Genomic DNA, 16,043 nt, shown 5'->3' with positions numbered 1-16,043 from the left:
CGCAGGAATTTCGATCACTTTGGCTGTGGAAAGCGGTCGGTCGATCCAGTCGGGACAGTGGCAATCCCACGCGTTTTTGTCCTCCTTCCTTTTTTTTTTGTTGTTGGAAGACATCGACTGCTTGGAGGACCAAGGAAGTGCCACAACAAATCTTCGATGAAGACCGTTTGTGCCGCAGCAATGCAAAAAAAAAAAAAAATACTAAAAAACAATCCGAACAGAACGAAATTGCGAATGATGACCGTATTCTGTGAATTTCTGAAGAATTTCACTCTGCCTCTTGCAAAACAGAGGGAAAATATGCTGTCCGAAACCCGGCTCAAAACAATTATACGGTTTGCTGGCAGTCGTGAAAGTAACGAAATCAGCAACAGCAATAGCAGCAAATAGCTGTGTCCTCTGCATCAAGAATCGATTTGATTTTATGATGGCAGACGGCCGGCCAACGCTTGAAAGCCCATTGGTTTCTGAGTTCTATGCTAGCCCGGAGGCAAATCAGGCGCCATCGGTCAGCCAACGCTTCGTGAAGATGTCGGACTAAGTTCGTATTCTTGTTGTTGGTGGGGCATGGAACAGAAAAAAGACAGTAAATTGGTAACAAACATGGTTCCAGGGAGTTGGATTTCACTTTTCGCACCGTGGCTTTGATGGCTGCTAGTATCGAAATACCTAATGTCATTATCAGTGTGGCTCTGGTTTTGGAGTCGTAAAAAAAAAGCAGAGGACTCGCCACTACCATGCACACGAAGTTAAACCAAGGGAAAGCAAGAAAGAAAGAAAAAAAAAACACATAAACACACACACACAGTGGTCGAACAATAAATGTCCTGTGTTTCGGGACGGGTAATTGCCTATCTATCGATTCCAACCGGGCGGTCACCGGGAGCAAATGGGGGAGAAAAATATTTATTGGCCAATATTAGCTGTTAGGGCCAATAAAGCTGCAATATTGGTTCTGGCGTAGCGATAGCGTTTCCTGGGATTTGAGTATGTTTTTTTTTTGTTTTGTTTTTCTTTGTTTGTTTCCTCCCGCCAGAGTGCTTTGGGGCACTCTTGTGGGCCACAATCGGCACACACACATCGATTGCAACCAGAAGCGATCGTTGGATGCAGATGCAATCGACGTTATTGCTTGCTTGGCAGCAATCGAGACCGAAGCGTATCTTCCCTTGCACCGGCTCTAATCCTCACGATCGTTCGCTGGCCGAAAATTCGATTCTTTTTCTGTGCTGAAGCAAACCCCCACCCGCCCGGCGAGCGTGCATATGCTGGGCTCTAAAGTGGCTGGAAAGTGTTTGAGGGAGGGGACACAAAAAAGTGCAATCACCTGTGGCAGCTGGGAGCGAAACACCTGAAAATGCATCATCCAATATTGCCCTTTTGTGTGTATCTGTGGGACCAAAACAACCACGCTCACTCGGAAGCTGCGGAAATCGGATGTTACACCTTCCATCACACAGCACAACGGAATCAAACAATGCTTGGCAACGAAATGTGCCGCGCATGCTGATTCTTCAACCCACACGACCAATCGAAGCAAAAAAAAAAAAAAAAACAAAAACACACCGGGCAAGAAAACGACTTTTTTTAATGGCCTTCTCGGGGATCTCACGCTTTCCTGCCCGGACACAGATGCACACCGATACAGGGTTTTCCAGGTGTTCTTATAGCTGTGGGACACTTCCTTGACTCTTTCTTCTCGGAAGTGTACTTCATATGATGGTAAATTGGACTCTACGGCACCCTTGTTGGACAGGCTCGTTGGAAATTCCTATTGGATTTGTCCGACAAGGATGCTATAGAGTCCAATTCCCATTACTTTAAGATCATTTCACGTAAGAAGGAGTCAATAAAGTGTCCCACAGCTATGAGAACACCTGGAAAACCCTGTAATTTAGGGCAAACATGCCGAGCGTACGTTCTGTATCTGTAAGCGAACGCATTTATTTAAGCATTTGTAGCCGAACCATTGAGCACGAACGATTGCGCTCGCCAGCAGCCCACCGTGTCTTTGGGCGGCCTGGTGGGCTTTCGATTGATGTAGGAAAAATCGAACGCGAGTCGCTCGGGCAGAGACAAAACGGCAAACAGCCTACCGGAAGCTCGAAGTTCCAACTTTGCCTTGTGTCTATGTATAGCGCAGCTTGATGTGTTTTGGGGGAGTCCCTCAAAAAAAAAAAAAAAATACAGAATAAGTTGTTCCACGTAGAGCCCCGGAAGTGTCCAAATTAATTTTTGCACCAAAAACCAAAAAGGGACAGCGCCGGTACCGGTACGCGGGCAGTTTGCTCCCCTGTCGCCGATAATGAGCGACAATAATTGGCTACATAATTTGGCCAGTTTTTGGAAGCGGCGTGTGTGTGTGTGTGTGTGTGTGTGTGTCTGTTGTTGTTTTAAGGTGCTTATGGGGTGTCCTCTTTGTAGTCCATGCTCTCTCTCTCTCTCTCACTCTGTGTGCTTGTGTGGTCAAATTGTGAAAAGGATCCGCACCCGGACATTCAATTAACAAGCGCACTGCAATGCAAAACCGTCGGGCAAGGAATTTAATTACAGCCACCCGGTTTGAAGCAACGGGCCTGAACTTTGGAGCACACGGTTCTCGTCGTCCGCCGCAGTCGGAGTCGGTGGAGCAGTAGTCGGAGGTGCGCTGAGAGGCTGAGGAACTATTCCGGTGCGGAAAGTTTCCCTAGTTTCGCTAGGCAATCTTGCACACCGTTGGTGCTGCTGCTGCTGGTAGCTGGGACGGCCTGCTGTTGCTTTGGTGAAGTGCTCCTCTCCTGTTTGACTCCTGCTAGATGTCCTGCGTCCTCCACAACCCGTTCACCTTTGGCACGGAAGGAATCGAAATAATTAAATTTCAATTAAACTTTGACAACTTTACACTTCGATGGCTTTTGTGGATGTTTGTGTGGACATAACGTGTGCTGACGATGTCTGAGATGCGTCGAAGCCACACAAAGTGGTACGGTCACAAACACCAGTCCCCCGGGGGACCGGGGGCAGCACAGAAGGTGTCGATTGATGGCGCACGCTTCGTTGTCACTTTAATCCCGTGCCTCGCACCGACCTGGGCACAACCTAATTAGAGGGCACAAACGAATGGCAACAAATAAGCAAAACGAGCAGCAACAATTAGTCGGCCCCTTTCGCTGGTTTTTGTTGCGCGGTGGCAGGTGTTCCCCCGCTTAGAGGTTGCCATGGTGCGGGCACGCGCTCTCGCCCGCCCGCGTGTGAAGTTTACGCTTTTGTGCAATGATGGCAAAAGCGTTACCCTTCGCTGCCCAGCGAAGGTGCGGGATGCGAGCGGATGAAGGAAAACGAGACAAACGCTAACCTTTAAGCTGGGTTTGCTGGGTCGGGCGTCACGGGCATCATTACATCCGATTGCGGCGTCACGCAGGGCTCGACAACCTCGAGCACTGTTTGCAAGTTTGATTCTTGCGGATCGAAACTAAGTCTATTTAGGGACGTCCGAGGAGGGCATTGCTTCAAATGCGAATATAATTCTAGAAATTATTTATACAGTTCAAACTATTCCAAAGCATCTTTAACCGTTTGTGTTAGCGGCTTACTTCAGAAGCAGTAATAAGGGAATAAGAAATATTAGCAGTGAAAATCAATCTTTATAGCCTTTCAAGAGCTCCAAGGGAACATAAGTACAACTACTTGCTGCCTGCTTAAGGATTAATAAGCAGATTTATTTTATTTGGTTCATATATGATAAAATGCTTGTCGGAAAAAAAACCTTAATATGGCGATTACTGTGAAAACGGAATGTTATTGTTTTTCAAAGCTACGTCGAACATCCATTTTTATCTAATAATTCAACAATTGAGATCAGAGCTTCAAGCTCAAAATAATGCTCTCGATACTGTTTATCGTTCAAAGGTAGAATAGTAGCTTACCTTGAGGTACTGCATTGTTGATTGTATTTATTTTCCTCTAGACCACTATTCTCATGAATATATCTATCATTGCACCTGCATTGTGTGTGTGTCATAAGCATTAGACTTTATGAGCTAGATGGAAACAAATACACCGTTTTCAAGCCCAAATGAACAATTCATAGGTACTTTTGAACATTGCTGAATTGTAGGTAAACATTTGACAGTCAACTGAAATGTGGATGTCTATCTGAACATTGTTCAACCGTAATTAAACCATTGAATTGATAATTTAATTTTAAATACTTTATCTAAATACGTTCAACATTAAGCATTGGCTTTCAAATAAGTACAAACTCAATTAAAATCAAGCTTCAAACAATTTTACTGCAACATAATGAGCATTAAAGAAACGAACCCGGGTAATGTAGACGTACGTTAATATCGGAGAAAGCAAATGTTCATTACCGATCGAACAAAGTTCAGGTAGGCATCAGTATTTCAGTAGGCTGTCAAATGTTTACTTACCGTTGAACAATATTCAAAAGCAACTTCAGATTGTTTGCTTGAGCTCTAACATTCCACTCCATTGCAATATTCCACTGGCAAGAAGTTTCCGGTCCCATTTCAGAAAGGAATGTTCTTCACACATGAGCAAATTAAAGCTCCCTATAGGAAGATGACATTTTCCTACTGGAAAATGCAAATGCTTCGATCCAGGCGCTTCTGCTTCTTATTTGCCGGCCCCTGGCGGTAACTCATTACCATTATTAGTACGAGTATCAATTAAAGCACGAGAGTGTAAACACATACACCGTCACAGGCAGGCACTGGTGATGAGCGTGGCAACCGAGCGCAACAGAATGAAGTGTAGCTGCGCTGTTGTGAAAGTACCTCTTGTGGAGCTCGCAAGTGGCTTTGTGTCGCTCAAGCATTGTTCAAGACTGACGATTTAACTGATGCGTGTGTGTGTGTGTGTGTTCCTCTTTCCTTCCAGATCATTCTGCTGATCGCTGTGTTGCTGCCGCTGGCAGCGTACGCCAAACCCGCCAGCCCGAGCCTGGATCCGACCGACCTGGCCGAGGTGGAGCTGCTGACGGAGGACGTGGCGCGCATCAAGCGGTCCGGCTTCGGGTCTGGCAGCGGCTCGTTCGATTTGCTGTCCGGGCTGAAGAAGGTAGGTGCCGTCGGCATTTCCAGGCGGGAGGGGGGCCTTTTTGATGATCCTTTTTGATTTTTGACTGTTTCTTTCCTTCTCTCCTTGCTGCTACAGACACTACTGTCGGGCATTGGGTCTGCCTCGGCTTCACTGGTCGCCGGCAGCAGCAGCTCATCGCTCAGCTCCGGTCTGGGGCACGGTAGCAGCGGTGGCAGCGCAGGCCACGGAAGCAGCTACGGCAGCTCGTCCGGACATTCGTATGACAAACCGCACGTAAGTAGGCACTAGCCGGTGAGGTGTTGATCGCGCCAGCTGTAGCCGCTCCAAACTTCAACCGAACGCACCAACAGTAACGTAATCCTAATCCGCCACAATTCTTCTGGAGCTCAACAATAGATGTCAAAACACATAGAGGCACGGATCGGCTGTCGGGAACCGAAACGTTACGTATCATGGTGTAGAGCTCTCCCATCGTCTCAGGCAGTTCCCTGCTCAGGTCGCAGCAGGTTACACATTTTCAATTATTACCCATGCTCCACCATTTGCCGGATTGCCGGTTAGGACCACGCCGACACGCGTGAGAATGAGGCTTCGCGGGTCGGCACCAGGGACGGGCTCAAAAGCTAATGTGGTGCCCCGTTTCGGTGACACCGGGCGATCATAAACATGCCCGTGCTGTGCATATCATGGCGCAAAAGCACCCATAGCACACAGCGAGTCGCCCTTTGTCGCCCTATGTCATGCATGCTAAATAAGTTACGATTATCATCAAACGCCCATGAAATGTGACACTCGAGCCGCACACATATGCTCCCAAACCTCCAAACGTACGCAATGGTGGGAGGGCGCGTTAAAAATTGACAAGATAATAGCGTAGTCGGAAGTACGGCCTAGCAGGTCGGCCTTGTGTTGGCCCGGGAAAGTGGCCACCGTTTGGTTTTGTCGCGTTCCAACAAACCAGGCTAACAGGGCACCCGAGCTGGATGACGTAAATTAACGACTAAAGCGCACTTACGGGTGAACACGGGTTGCTGGCGTCGTTAGTGTTTTCGTGTGCTTGTTCGCTCAATTTTTGTTTTGTTTGGAGGTTAAATATGTAGTCCCCGCCGACGACCTTCACTCGCTAACGCACGGGTGCAAAGGTCTGGTACCGGTACGGAAATAGAACTATAACCCGGACTGTTTTCACTGCTCCTAACCTCAAACCCAGGTTGAGATATAAAAGAAAGAACCCCATCGCGAATGGTTACTGGGGGTTTTTGCTGGGATGTGATTCCCAACATCTTCGATTGCTATTATCTTGTTTTGTTTTCTCGGCTTTCTAAATTTCAATGCTCCGGTTTGATTCGTTCCAAGAATGCTCTACAGCTGCGGCTGCGAAAAACAGAACACTTCACGCGCTCGAGTGGAAAAATGGTTTGTGCGGCTTCGAGATGATTCGCGGCACCCGTAATTTGCTTACAGTTTGCTGCGCTCGTCCGTGATGCGTCAGCCGGGAGAAACGATTTAACGTGCTTGCGTTTACACCCCCACAGCGGATGTGGTTGTTGTTTTGTCGCCCGGCAGCAATACATCCTTCCGGCAAAGACATCGCTCAACCGTAGCAAAAAATACAACCGCCAACGATAATGCTTGTCGCAGAAAATCATGCCACCGCGTGCCTCATTAAGCAACGAAGTCAGAATTGCTGCTGCTATTAACGCTTTTGCTTACCCTTTCTTGTTTCCACAGGAGGACACCCACTTCGATGGCTGGTCGCTGAAGAAGTCGATCCTGAACACGCTTTTCCAGGCGGTGAAGGCCATCACCGGCGGCGTGACCGCCATCAAGGGCCAGCTGATCAAGGGCTCGGGCTACCTGGTGAGCGGCGCGGGCAAGCTGATCGCGTCCGGCGGCGACGCCGTCACGGGCGTCGGCAAAAAGATTGCCCTGTCCGCGCACCTGATCCCGCCGAAGCACTCGGCCCACCCGCTGTCCAAGCTGACCGGCATCCTGTCCGCCTCGTCCTCCGGGCTGTCCGGGCTGTCCGGCTCGTCGTCCTCGTCCTCCTCCGGCCACGGTCACGGCCATGGAGATGCGTCGGGTGAAAGTAAGTATAGTTGTTGAGACATTGGATGAAATGCTAGGGTTTTTGTGTGGGTGTGTGTTGTCTCTTTTTGCTATTACAGGGTTTTCCACAGGGAGTTCTCATAGCTGTGGGACACTTTATTGGCTCCTTCTTACGTGAAATGAACTTAATGTAATAGGAATTCGACTCTATAGCACCCTTGTCGGACAAATCCAATAGGAATTTTCATGGTGCCTGTCCAACAAGGGTGCCGTAGAGTCCAATTTCCATCATTTGAATTTCATTTCCCATACGAAAGAGTCAACCCTGTAATTCCGATGAAGCGTTTCCCACCAAGGCGCCTCGCCTTTCAATTGGATGTGAAAATGAATTGTATGTTCGTTGAAAAAAAAAAACAAAGCCACATCACATTGCCACTCCAACACCGCTCGTCCTTGTGTCGATGAGTAATGGAGGGGAAGTTTTACGCCGCAAGTGTCCCGTGAACGCCAAAGTGCGCCATTGCGACTGCCGGTTATTCAGTGTATTCGGTTCCGCATGACGGGCGATGGAAATTGTTGTAAATTTCGTCTTCCGACGGGCGCAGTTGATGCTTTATGGATTGTGCAACCATTGGAAGCGGCGCTGTGCTCGGTAAAATCTCCGAGGACGCATCTTAACTCCTGGCGGGCCTGTGGTTTCCACAAGCGATTCCAGCAGCTACCTTCCTTTAGCAGATCTATTCCGCTTCCGGTGCGATTCGCTCGCCGGATGTGTTACGCGCTGTTTTGCGGCGAGGCAAACGATAATTAATTAGCTAATTAATTGGAATCTTCAGCTGGCTGGGAGCGCCCAGCGGGAGCTCCTCGTGCCGGTGTGCCGGTGAGCGCTCTTGACTTCCGAAACGCAACAGTCCGAATCACACACACACACACAGGCAATTCCATCGCAAGAATCATCATCTTGAAACGATCGATTGTTTACAGTTTTAACGATGCTTCAAACAGATCAGACAATCAGTTCCCGCAAGCCAACTTCAAAACCGGCAGATGAATGTGAGGATGTGGGCAAAGTTGAATGGAGCATACCGAACCAAAAAAAAAAAAAAAAAAAAAGGACAACTAACAAAAATCTCGTTTTCTTCCTCACAAATCTCAAACAAAAAACAGTGCAAGAAGTACTCGCCGAAAGCAGCGAATATAAATCGCTGTCAAAAGCGGCCCAAGAACGTGCAAGATGAAGCAATGCAATGTGGTGAAGGTGGGCGACAGTCACGCTCCAATCGCAACCTGGGCTGGGGACGTGCAGGAAAGGGAAGAATCACGTCAACAACGGTCAACTATTTCCGTTTTTGTGTTTCTCTTGCCTTTTGATTTTTTTTGGTTTCCATTCACGACTTTTCAGCCACGATGCTGGTTTTGTTTAACTTACGTCGCCCGCCACTCCCCTGTGCAAACCCCCGGTGGTTTGGGGGAAAGCGTGATGATGACGATATTTGCCGAGCTTTCCGTCCCCGTGCCCCACTGCATCTGCATGCATCTCCGGCGGCAAGGAATGGCACTCGACAACGAAAAGGCAGCTCCGCAACAAACGAAAGGAACAATCAAAGGAGCAAACCCCCAACGACGAAGCTGCCCAGGATGTATCAAACGGGGAATAGAGCTTACACACACAGACACAAAAAAACAGACCATCCAGGGTGGCTGATTTCCCGTTTCCGATATTCCGTTTCGCATTTGTATTTCCTCTCATTTCCTGGCCTCCGGCGCGCCCCGAGCAAGATTCTTGTGTTGTTATAGCTTCTTTTTTTTTTTGCTGTGGCGTTGCTCCTTTCTTTCACTCTGAAACTCGCAGTATCTGAAGTATGCTAGGGAGTGGGAGGGGGGAGGGGGGGGGGCTCACCACTCAAATTCCCCAGGGGAAAAGAAATAGTCCCCGATATATCTGGCACTGCGGACCGCACAAGAAAGGGATAAAGATAAATGGGTGCGGCGTGGGTCACTAATCTGTTGCGTTCGCCAAAGCACCCCCCCCCCCCTCTTATCCACCGAACTGGGGCAGTTTGTGTGTGTGTGTGTCATCTCCTTTCTGTTTTCCTTTTCATTTATTTTTTTTTTGGTGAAAATTTTTCGATTAAACCAAACCAGGCGGCGCGGGGGGTGCCCTCCGCATTGTGCGGGCCGTAAATTTGTTACCCTCTCCGAGGGTTGCTCACCGCGGGGAGTGGAGGCGAGGTTTTGAAATTGCTTTTGACGTTCTCTCTCGGCCGTGTGCATATCGCCCGGATCGCCAGTTGTGGCCGAAGATAAACCCGAAATCGATAGATTTGGAGTGGAGCAAAACCACCGGGACCCGGGAAGTGCTGGAGGCTTTCTCATTCGAACGATGGCTTGAAAAGGGGTGCAGAAGAGGGGGGGGGGGGGGGAGGAAGGGGTTAGCTTGTTAGGGTAAGGTTGGATTTTGCACAATTTGGCTCTCGTGCAACGGCACTGCTCTCAGCAAGGCCGCTCTCGTAAAGAGGACGATTTTGTCAACCGGATTGCATAGCTGCAGGCGTTTTCATTTCGCACGATTGATTTAAAGTTAATACACTTGGTGGGACTGGGTTTTCTTCGTTTGCTTTACCATGGTTTTGTTTGGTCTTTACATGTCTTTACTTTGAGTCTGCTTTTAAGGCGTGTTAGTACCCATGTAGATGTCGCTCCAAACGGCTCTGCGGACACAGCAAAGGATACAAGAAACCAAAACTGTTCCCTTTTTCATGTTTTCACAGGCACAAAATTGCACAAAAAAAAAAACAAAAAAACCAGCCCCCTTTTTACTTCGATCATCCGCTTACTAATGTTTTTTTCTTCCGTGTGTTGTTTGGACACCTGACTTTCCTTTGTTTATCCCACTCCACCGAAGGCTTCACCAGCTACGAAGGCCCAACGAGCTACGGCCATGACTCCTCGCACAGTGCACTGAGCGGCCCGTCCGGCCCGTCCTACATCCCGCCGTCCAAGGGCTCGCACAAGGCACCGTCGCACAACTCGTACGGTGCGGATCTGGACGACCACCATCCTCACAGCAGCTACGTGCCGGCCGGCAAGTACGGCCACTCGTCTGATGGTAAGTAGTGCGCGGGGGGGGGGGAGAAGCATCCCTTTTCTGCCCAACACTCCGCCAGCCCGAAACGTGCCACATTTGTCGCTCGCACCGACAGACGACAGACGAAACCCGAACCGCACACTGGGCAATGATGTGTGGCGAAAAGTTGCCACAGCGATAAACGCTCGGCATTACGAAGATGATTGGTTTTTGCGGAGGTAATCGATACGGCTCAAAACCAGCGAAGGTGGGAGGGCTGAAAACACAGGCGGCGTAGGGGGTTTTATTATTTTTTTTTTTGCATACGGAAGGCAAGCAATTATTTGCGCATCATTTAGCCCGCACGTGTGTGCGGCTGGCAAAATAGATACACGGCTGGCGGTGGGCGATGGGAAGGATCGGTTGGATGGAAAACACAGATCATTAATGAAATAAATTTCATGTTCTTGTGTGAGTGTGTGTGTGTGGGTGCAGGTGGGCATGAATGAAACTTGGTTAACCGCACTTGCAACGCAACAATGCGGAAAAATGGCAACTGTTGCAAGCAGCGCATAATTTACCCCGTGGCCCTCCCAACCAGGAGCATGGATATTATTTCGCGGTAGAAAAATAAAACACTGCGCTAGAAATTTGTAGTTATAATGCAGTTCACTACACCGGGCAGGTTGAAACAGAGCTTTGTTCATTATTATTAATTTTTTTTTTTGGGGCAAACTCAACTCGTTGAAATTGTGCTGCAAACGGCCGTATGAATGGACAGGCAGCATTTTGATCGTTTTTGTGTTGCTCATTTTGGTCGACAGGGAGCTGCCACAACTGCCATCGTCCACTTTGTGTGATTAGTTTGGAAACCCTTTTTGTTAAATTAAATAGCTAAAGAACATCGAAAAACGGCTTTGATCGGTCTCCACGCAACCACTAACCAATGTGCAGTGGCGTTTGGTTTTAAATATGTAGCGCAACCGTTGGTTTTATTATCATTATTTCACCACGACCGATGGGTGAAAGAGCTCGGTAAACATTTCAATTCAATAAAAGCCAAACCAATAGTGGTGCTTTCACGGGAAAGGCAGAATGCAAATGCATTCCGGTTGTTTGCTTCTTTTTTTTCGCGACAGTGCAGCTTCATCTCTATTAGGCGAATTATCAGATGGGCTGCGTCGGTGGGTCGGTTTACGCCCGTTGGGCATACGATGTAAATTGTACACCCCATCGAGAAGGATGGGGGACAGGGGGGGGGGAGGACTGACATGATGCTTCGGTGCGGTTATGAAATGATTCGAATGAGCTGGCTCGGCTGGAGCGTGATAAATCAATTCATTATGTATATTTCGAACGGTGTCGGCTTACACAGCGCACAGAGTACATTGCACCGGTTCGGGGTGTAGATGCAAATATTTGCGCAAGGTAAATTATTGGACCTAGTGGGACAACCTGCAAGTCAAAGCTAGCCAAATAAAATACATCATTTTCTCTCTCGCTCTTTCTTGTTGCGACCGGAAAGATTTTGTTGTATCTTTTTTAAAGATTTGCGCCACTAAATTGCTTTGGATTATGTTTCATTCGGTTAGCTCTAGAACAAACTTTGAGCACGGCTGTTCAAACTTGAACTTCAAACACTGTCAACAAGCACTTATGCTTGCAAAATGCTTGTGCCCCACCCGCCTACCCTTCGCCGGGGAGAGCAGTCCGCGCAGCGGATGAAAGCGGAACGCACTGAACCGATTGGATCGAGTCAACAGTTATGAAACTGTGGCACTCGTTAAACACTATTAAACAGTTTGTGGTTGGCGGTTGCTTTGGAACCGCCCTACCTTCCTCACTACGTTCATCTGACCACCGCGTGATGAAGGGGGAACGGTAATGGAATCGGCGACAATACCTGCACCCCGCGGTGGGGCCAAAATTGTGATGCGATTTATCATATCGATGTCGTAACTAATGAGCGTCCGAGCGTGCGTAACTCGATAATGCAAATACCACCGTACCGTACTCTACGTGCTTTTCTGTTTCCCTCTCCTGTATGTTTTATTATTTTATGTCGCTACCATAGCCCCGAGGCACGAACCACTATCAAGCCACTGACAGGTGTGGAGTGACCCGGGCGTCAGCGCTTGTGCGAGGCGGTACGAGGCAGTTCAATTATACATCGTTCGTGGTGCACCGCCGAGGTTGTGGCGGTTTTGGCACCAGCACCACCATCGCCGCTGCAATTCAGTGCATTCGCACAAACTGCAGTTCTGGGGCAGGCAGGTCCCCGGGGGAGCACGCTGGATGCCGGGGGCACACCGCAACATGTTTAAAGAGCGACCTGCAAACCTTCCAGAATGGATAATGTTTCGTTTACTCCTGTCGGGGAGCTTCGGGACAGTTGAACTTGCCGGGCAGGCTCTACGATTGCGTGCCGTTCGGCTATCATTAGCCAGCTTCGGTGTTGACTTTCCAAAACAGCCTCCAAAGCCGGCGGATGATGACACACGACAAGCAAACAGCCTGCACGGCGAGAGTGAGATTGGAAGGCATGATGAAAGGCTGTAATTTGAATGATTACATCCCTTTTAAACGGGGATGTGAAGGACGGCAGCATAAGCGTGCAGCAAACCGTCGGAAAAGTTGGACCGCTGTGCGTTTGTTTTGGTCGCTGGCGGGAAAGGTTAGGCCGGCACCGCTACGTTCTGTTCGCGGCCACACGCTAACGACCCGATAAGACCGGAAATCGAGCATTAATTACTCGCCTTGTACGGTTCATCGATCAATAAATCTACGGCGCTGTGGTGGGCGATATTGCCGCACCGGGAGAGGGGGGCAACTTGGCAACGGCTATTGGCAAACTTTTTGGGGCGTGGAGTTTGAGTGGACAAGACTTTGAAGAGCCTCGACAGAATTACCCTGCTCGTTTAGGGGTGATTTCAGGTGGGATGCAGAAGCAAACGGCTCGTACTTGTTCCAGCACAAGTTTGCTGCTAGCGCTAGCTACACGTGCAAAGGGAGGTCTCGTTGCTGCGTGTAGCGTGGTTCATTGTTCACATCGAACATCCTCTTTGGAGCATGTTGGATCTTCGGAAAAGAATTAGTTTTTTTTCTGTGGGCGTCTGTCGAGCTTGGGATATTACATTTTGGGAAGCTTCTAATGACATGTTTCCTTTGCAATAAGTTGTTTCACGCTCAACTGAAAGATATCATTGAAAGATCTTAGTAAGATTTTGCAACTTTTCGAGATGTTTACATGGTGAGTTGAGTGTCTGGAATGCGTTGAGTTGACGGTGACGGATTTCAGGGTGTTTCCCAGTATCAGAAATACTGCAAATCCCTTTGAAATATGCCCCTAAACTCAAACCTTAGACTTTGGACCAATCACAAACTTCCCGTACGAACGAAGACTAAATTTCTGAAGAAAAAAAAACCTACAAACTTTGGAACAAAAATTCGAAGACATCGTAGCAGTTCTTCCGCGTGCGTCACGTCACCGATCGAGACATCGCCGGAGATGAAGGGGCCGCACGAGCCGTTCACTGATGCTCATCCACAACCACTCTCCCGCTGTTATTTCCACATCTTCCCCGTTGGTTCACCCTCCCTTCCCCACAGTGTCGGCGCATCATCACGAGCCGGACCATCACGACCACTACCCGACCGGGTACGGCAAGGGGCACGCAAACGTGGTCGAAGCGTCGGACGTGCTGCGGCAGATACTGAACCAGAAGATACCGCACCACGCGGACGGCTTCCCGAAGAAGGTCATCGCTCAGTACGAGATCCCGTCCGACTCGAACCCGCCACCGTTCAAGCCGATCAAGGGTGCCGGCTACCTGCCGCCGTCCGTGTACGGTGTGCCGGCCGCCGGTCCGATCGATTCCGTGACGCACTCGCACTCGATCACTACCTCGTTCGGGGCGCCGTCCGGCTACTCGAAGCTGCACGTCGAGTCGAGCGAGCCGGGCCTGCCCAGCTCGTACGACATCTACCGCTCGATGGCGCTGAAGCACGGCGGGGAGGCGAAGCACCACCACCAGGACGAGGGGCTGCCGAGTCCCCGGTCGAAGGCGCCGTGGGCGGAGCTCGGCCACAGTGCGAGCGGTGTGTCGTACGAGCTGCTGCCGCCCAAGCACGTCTCCTCCGCCGAGCTGCGCGACCTCACCAAGCAGCTCGGCAACGGGATCGAGCTGCAGAAGTCGCTGGCGTACGAGATCGCGGACCCGGCCACCCGGCAGCACCACAAGCGACGCGCGGACGAGACGACCGACACGACCACGCTGACCGATGGTGGCAGCAACCGCCCGGCAGCCACCACCACCACCACCACCAATACGTAGACAGCAGGCGACGCACAGACGCAACGCAATGGCGCGAGTGCCAATTCCAATTTCGCAACACACGCAGAGACGACTGATAAACGCAACACGGTAGATGCAAAGACGCGCTCGTACACACACACACACACCCATGCATGTGAAGACAAGGGCGCGCGTATGTATGCGTGCGCCTCGGTGCTCAGCACACGTTCACGGTGCCACGCCAGCACGCCATCTCGTAACCCTTTAGTCACGCGTTCTCTAGCATCTAGAAAAGACACATTAGACCCAGTAGTAAGAATATCGTAGCGTTTACGTTTGTGTATGTGTATGTGTGTGTGTGTGCGTGTGGGTGTTTTTGTTTTGCTTCGAGCGCTTGTGCCTTAACCGTGCGCAAGCGACCGATTTCGTCGATACTCAGGTAATTCGCATGACTGTAGCAACCGTACTAAAAACAAACTACTGTCTCTGACACACTACTACTACTACTACTACTCGCTCACTACTACCGGCGACGCCTGGACAGCCCGTACACCACCACTCGTACACCTTGCCCCGTACTGTAGTCACCTCGTAACTCGCACGTTTTCTCAACTTCACGCATGTCTGTCTAGCTACTACTGCGCTGTCACTAACTCAGGCGTTCCTACTCCGTTTCGTCGCTAATCACTCGTAGCGCTACGCTCCATAGCGAGCCTTAGCGGTGGCCTCATGGCCCGAGTCCTCACACAACTGTTCTAATCAGTGTGCCTCTATCTCTCTCGCATTCTCTTGCGCGCGCTCTATCTCTCTCTCTCTACCTTTTCAGATTCCGACTACAGCAAGATCGTCGTCGGCTAAGCACACTGCGCAGCGCTCCCACATGGTGGATATCGATCAGCCCAGTGTCCCGCAATACGTTCCATCCAGTGTAAATCCTCCAAAACAAAATGTTGAACCATTGCTCAAATTGTACTTAATACTCAACAAAACAGAGAGCTCCAATCGATCCCCGGATGAAGGAGGATGAATCAACGATTACGGCCTATCTGGAGGGGCCACACACAGACACACACACACACCCATACAAAGCAACAACACCACCATGCTAGCCTGTAGAACTACTTCGTACTCGTATGTAAGATTTTATTCGTTAATTTCATTGGTAAGAGGGTCCAGCAGGGCTGCCCCCGGGGCGTCCCTTCCCTCCCACGGTTACGGTGGGCACGGGGACGTGTGGGTGGCCCGGTGTTCTGCTGTATTTATTCGCCATCGCATTTTATGTTTGCGGACGGTGCTGGCGACACAAATAAAGTATTCAACTAATTTGTAATCTTCTGAAAGCGAAACAAGGTCGTGTTTGTGTCCTTTTTTGTTTGTTCGAAAGAAGTTGAAATGACGCTGTTTTTCTGCGTAGAGCGAGACGGACGGTAAGTATAAAAAGGCCGTTGTTTTTTATAGGAGACTACTCACTGACATTTTATAACATGCTTCACTCTAGAAACGAACCTACTAAATCCGAATGTCGACTTTGATTTCAGTGGCTCAAATTTGCTCAGAATCAATCTAGTAACAGTAAGATGCTATAATTA

General features: G+C 49.5%; 1 protein-coding gene across 3 annotated transcripts in view; it reads left to right on the top strand.

The window, feature by feature from the left end:
* The window catches only part of LOC11175606 (hornerin), a 44,044-nt gene extending 28,241 nt beyond the window's left edge, over positions 1 to 15,803 (top strand). For all 3 annotated transcript variants that reach the window (XM_061651674.1, XM_061651686.1, XM_061651679.1), the window contains exons 3-8: positions 4,882 to 5,061; positions 5,158 to 5,316; positions 6,775 to 7,132; positions 9,998 to 10,201; positions 13,769 to 14,893; positions 15,281 to 15,803. In XM_061651674.1, the coding sequence (XP_061507658.1) occupies positions 4,882 to 5,061; positions 5,158 to 5,316; positions 6,775 to 7,132; positions 9,998 to 10,201; positions 13,769 to 14,493 (1,626 nt within the window). In that variant the 3' untranslated portion in view covers positions 14,494 to 14,893; positions 15,281 to 15,803. The remainder of the gene's footprint in view (positions 1 to 4,881; positions 5,062 to 5,157; positions 5,317 to 6,774; positions 7,133 to 9,997; positions 10,202 to 13,768; positions 14,894 to 15,280) is intronic.
* Positions 15,804 to 16,043: the final 240 nt, after the last annotated feature.

The sequence above is a fragment of the Anopheles gambiae genome, chromosome X, assembly GCF_943734735.2.
Source record: "Anopheles gambiae chromosome X, idAnoGambNW_F1_1, whole genome shotgun sequence".
In the NCBI taxonomy this organism is placed as follows: Eukaryota; Metazoa; Arthropoda; class Insecta; order Diptera; family Culicidae; genus Anopheles; species Anopheles gambiae.
This window is presented reverse-complemented; position numbering and strand designations above follow the sequence as displayed.